The sequence below is a fragment of the Culex pipiens genome, chromosome 2, assembly GCF_016801865.2.
Source record: "Culex pipiens pallens isolate TS chromosome 2, TS_CPP_V2, whole genome shotgun sequence".
Lineage (NCBI taxonomy): Eukaryota > Metazoa > Arthropoda > Insecta > Diptera > Culicidae > Culex > Culex pipiens.
This window is the reverse complement of record NC_068938.1, coordinates 163,820,321-163,824,759: the sequence shown is the minus strand read 5'-3', so window position 1 is coordinate 163,824,759 and position 4,439 is coordinate 163,820,321. Positions and strand designations below refer to the sequence as shown.

Below are 4,439 nucleotides of genomic sequence, written 5' to 3'. Positions count from 1 at the left end.
TTTAAGAGGACGCAGTGATAAAAGTTATTACGCTTGTTTAAGAATCGTTTATGTGCAGCTTGCATATAAAATCAATCATGATTTTAGTTTCCGTGTAGGAAGGCGACCTATGGAATGTTAACATTAACCTTAACATGTTAACATTAAGTTGAGATTGAAACTGCCACTGAATCCGCTTTGTAAATGCCGGCCCCGATACTCTTCAAGGGTGTTCCCCTCAGGAACTGAGAAAGATTTACTTTTTTTTTTACTATTCAGAACCCGGACCGGTTTTCGTCGCCCAAGTAGAAAAAATAAACAAAAGTTATTGGCTTGGCCGAATGGTTACGCTGTCCGCTTTGTAAGCGGATGATCATGGGTTCGATTCCCATCTGCTCCAGCCTTCCATCGGATGGGGAAGTAAAACGTCGGTTCCGGCCTTATTTATTGTTAGGCCGTTAAGTCCGAGGTTAAGTCATTCCAAGTGTTTGAATTGTCTACATGCTATAAGTACAAACAAAACACCAAACCAAACTTGCTCCGGTGGAATCGCTGGCTGATGTTGGACTCGCAATCCTAAGGTCGTAACCCTGGAGTGGAAGGTTCCTTGGAGTAGAAAGAGGTTTGGGTGCTCTCCCCATTCAAGCCTTCGGACTCCTATATAGGTTCGAGCAGTAACTTGCAATATAGACCACAAAAGACCTGAGGATCGTTGAAGTAGATGGTTTGATTTAATAGAAGAGTCCGCACTTTGAAATCTAGAGTTTTTTCTTTTATTAAAAAAGGACCTATAAGCTATTGTCGTTCATTTGTATATAGGACCATTAAAAACCTCTAGAAATGGACAAGCACAACATAGATTTTCAACTCGAAAGCAAAAACATAAACGGTCCATGAAAAGTTTTCCTTTTATTCCAACTATTTATTGCAAACATACAGTATTTTTGTGGCGATTTTATTATTATTGAGTTCTGGAGTTTTTTTTTTAAAAAAAAAGGTCCAATAATCCAAATTTGCAGTTTTTGCTTTTTGGATGTTTTTTAATACCCCTGACTCAAAGTGGTTTCAAAAACATCCAAAAAGCAAAAACTGCACTGTAACTGAAAATCGCACTTTGCTGAGTTCGTTTTCACACTTTTTCATACGATTTTTTCAGTTCAACTTCGATTACACAAAAAAGTGTAATCGAAGTTGAACTGAAAAAATCGTATGCAAAGTGCGATTTTCAGTTACAGTTTGGAAAGTTGGTTTATTGGACCTTTTCAAAAAAAAAAACTCCAGAGTTATGCTTTTTTTACCAGGACGTTGTGCGAAGGTATCGGGTACGTGGTTTGTGAATGACCCCACGCTGCCTTGGGCAACTCCAAAAATGTTCGACCACAGATGGCGCTCCAGTCGTGAAGTTCTTGATCTATCAACCAAGATTATGTTTTCAAGTTCTTTTGGCAACACGGCTCAGATTCCGATCTGAAGTAAATAAATAAAGCAAAGAACTGTCAGAAAAAAAATTACAACGAAACGTCGCGGATTGTGCAAGTTTCTCGCGTTCGCGAGTTTTATCGCTAAATTCCGTTTCTTTTTACGGACGTTGATTTGTGACCATAAAGGAAGAAGCTCTGCTTATCACCGAGAGGGCACGAGTGATAACAGTGTGAACCGAGTGCATTTGCAATGAGCAATGTGAGCCATCTCATTAAATAAACATAATTCCTTCGCCGGAGGAAGAAGACCGCACAGCAAAGAAGCCCGTAATCGTCCCACTTTTGCTTTGGATTTTCGGGCAATTGAATTTATCTCCTCGCGCTTGTAAGGCTTCCCGCAGAGTGTCGTCGCATTAATTAACCGGAAGTGGTTCGTTCCGCGGCAGCGCCATGGATGAAATTGATAACATCATTCTGCATTCGCTGCGCCAGATTGGATGGTAAGAGCTGTTTGAAGAAGCTTTATCTATTATGAATACTCATTGACTTGCATCTTGCAGCACCCTCGACGAGGAGGTGACCAGTTTGGACGAGTTTAGTCCGACGCTGTTGGTTCAGGTCGTGTCCAAATGTATAACGTTGATCGATCCCAGCTTGGATTTGCCCCGGACGCTGCCTCCCGGGATGGCGCAAAGGTTTACGGCGACCGCTAGCTTGGCCGAGGCTTGCCGGGTAAGAGAAATCAATTTTTCGTTTTTAAAAGACACTAAAAAGCTGCGAAGAGTTACGTTTCAGTACGATTAATTTATTAAATTAAAATTTCACTTAAAAATTTGGAAGATTTTCGCAAGTCTTCTACCGTCGCCTTCTGCCGCTCGCAGTCCTCTTCCCGCGGCTCCCACTCGCCACACCCCGGTTCGACCGGATTGTGCCAAAGTCGCGTCTCTTGCGGTGCAACGCCGGCACGGTCAGCGCCACCCGTTCGAAACGCTTCTTCTCACGTTCGGACATCGTCCGCCAGACCTGGGCCCCCTGGCGGACCACGTCCACCTGGGACCGTAGCTCACAGTGAGTGCTCCGGTAGCGCCGCAGGAACAGAAGGTACGGATTGCGGGACTTGCGGCCGCCCGAGCAGGCAGGTCGTGGAATTTGCTGTCGCTGCGCTAGTTGGGCGTTGGACGGGGTTCGCTGAGCTGGGTTGCCAGAGGAGGTGGGAGGGGACACACAGTCGCGGCTTTCGATGGCTTTGAGCAGGAAGATGGACCGGGCTACTCGGCGGAACATGTTGAAGGGTTGTTTTGAGGTCGGATGCTTGAAGTGTCAAGTTGTCAGACAAGAAAAAGCCAAATTTGCAAGGGTTGCTTGACTGTTAAAAAAATATATCGAAATTGAAAAAAGTTCCTCAAAAGTAATACAATACAGACTGCACTGTCCCTGTTCTCATAAATGTCCCTTATGCATCTTCATTACTTGTTGAGTTATTTATGCAATCTGGAGGAAATTCAGTTTTTTCGTGAAAACTTCACCTCTTCTGCCCACATTTTTTTCGAAAATTTTTTTTCGTGTTCAGGAGGTCATTTCTTGACTTTTTTTTGATAAGGTCCTATAAACAAATGTAAACATTGAGTGTATCCCTTTCACACCTTATGTCAAAGTCGATCGGAGTAAGCGGGATACACTCAATGTTTACATTTGTTTATAGGACCTTATCAAAAAAAAGTCAAGATTTTGAGCTACTTTTCTGCCGTTCTACGCATAATTGTCCCATGTTCAAATAAGTGCAACTGAGAAAACGCGATTAAAATTTTTCGACCGTTTTTTGTGTTTCTAGGCATAACTGTCCCGAGGGTTCCTATTCGCCCTATGTTCCCCTAATCGCTCCAGTTAGCAGTTTATAACCCTTATTTGTGATTTTCTTGCTATACAACAGGTAAACATAAGTCCCTAATCATCCCAGTTAGCAGTTTATCACTGTTATTTGTAATCTACTTGCTATACAATAGGTAACCAAGACACAAAACTTCGTAAAACTGATAATTTCCTGAAAGAAAATACTTGGTGGGACAATTATGCGTAGAAGTACAACGATGGGACAAACAGACTTGGTGTTGTTTTTGATGAGTTGCCGAACAAAGTTCTACATTTTATGTGTTTTTCTTAAAAATGTCAAAAAGTCAAAATAGTGGAAAAAATGACATGGGACAATTATGCGTGGAACGGCAGTTTTGTTCTACGAAAAACTTTACTAAGTCTTCTCTTGATTTATGTTTTTCTTGTTTTATTTTGTGTTGCATTTATCTTGTTTAGTTTTTTTTTGTAGTATTTGGCATATTCTACCGACTCATATCATTAAATTTTTCCTTTCTAATTTTTTCATATTTTTACAGTCACTCTTTAATTTTTTTTTGCTATACTGCCGTTCTACGCATAATTGTCCCATGTTCAAAAAAGTGCAACTGAGAAAAAAGCGATTGAAATTTTTCAACCGATTTCTGTGTTTCTACGCATAATTGTCCCGTGGGTTCCTATTCGCCCTATGAGTCCCTAATCGCCACAGTTAGCAGTTTATCACCCTTATTTGTGATTCTCTTGCTATACAACAGGTATACAAGACATAATGCTTAGTAAAACTAATGATTCCGTGTAAGAAAATACTTGGTGGTACAATTATGCGTAGAAGTTTAACGATGGGACAAACAGACTTGGTGTTGTTTTTAATGAGTTTCCGAACAAATTACCAGATTTTTTGTGTTTTTCTTAAAGTACACATCAAACTAAACATAAAAATGTCAAAAAGTCAAAATCTTCCAAAACTAACATGGGACAATTATGCGTAGAACGGCAGTATACTGCCCACCATTGAAAAAACGGCTAATATCCATTTTGGCAAAAACGAGTTATTAGCACCAGGCGGTAGAGGATAGTTCAACGCATCTTCTGAAACTTGAATTTCAACAAGCAGACCGTAGTTGATCCATCGAAAAAATGTTGTCCTCTCCTATTTTTGCATTTAAATTAAAAAACTGATCAGAAATGGTT

At 40.7% G+C, this 4,439-nt stretch overlaps 1 protein-coding gene across 1 annotated transcript; it reads left to right on the top strand.

The window, feature by feature from the left end:
* The first annotated feature begins 1,464 nt into the window (after positions 1 to 1,464).
* Positions 1,465 to 2,653, top strand: LOC120415875 (coiled-coil domain-containing protein 22 homolog). The gene is made up of 3 exons (XM_052707334.1): positions 1,465 to 1,900; positions 1,961 to 2,132; positions 2,241 to 2,653. Exons 1-3 carry the CDS (start codon positions 1,851 to 1,853, stop codon positions 2,460 to 2,462), a joined length of 444 nt encoding a protein of 147 aa, XP_052563294.1. The 5' UTR covers positions 1,465 to 1,850; the 3' UTR covers positions 2,463 to 2,653.
* The last annotated feature ends 1,786 nt before the right edge of the window (positions 2,654 to 4,439 follow it).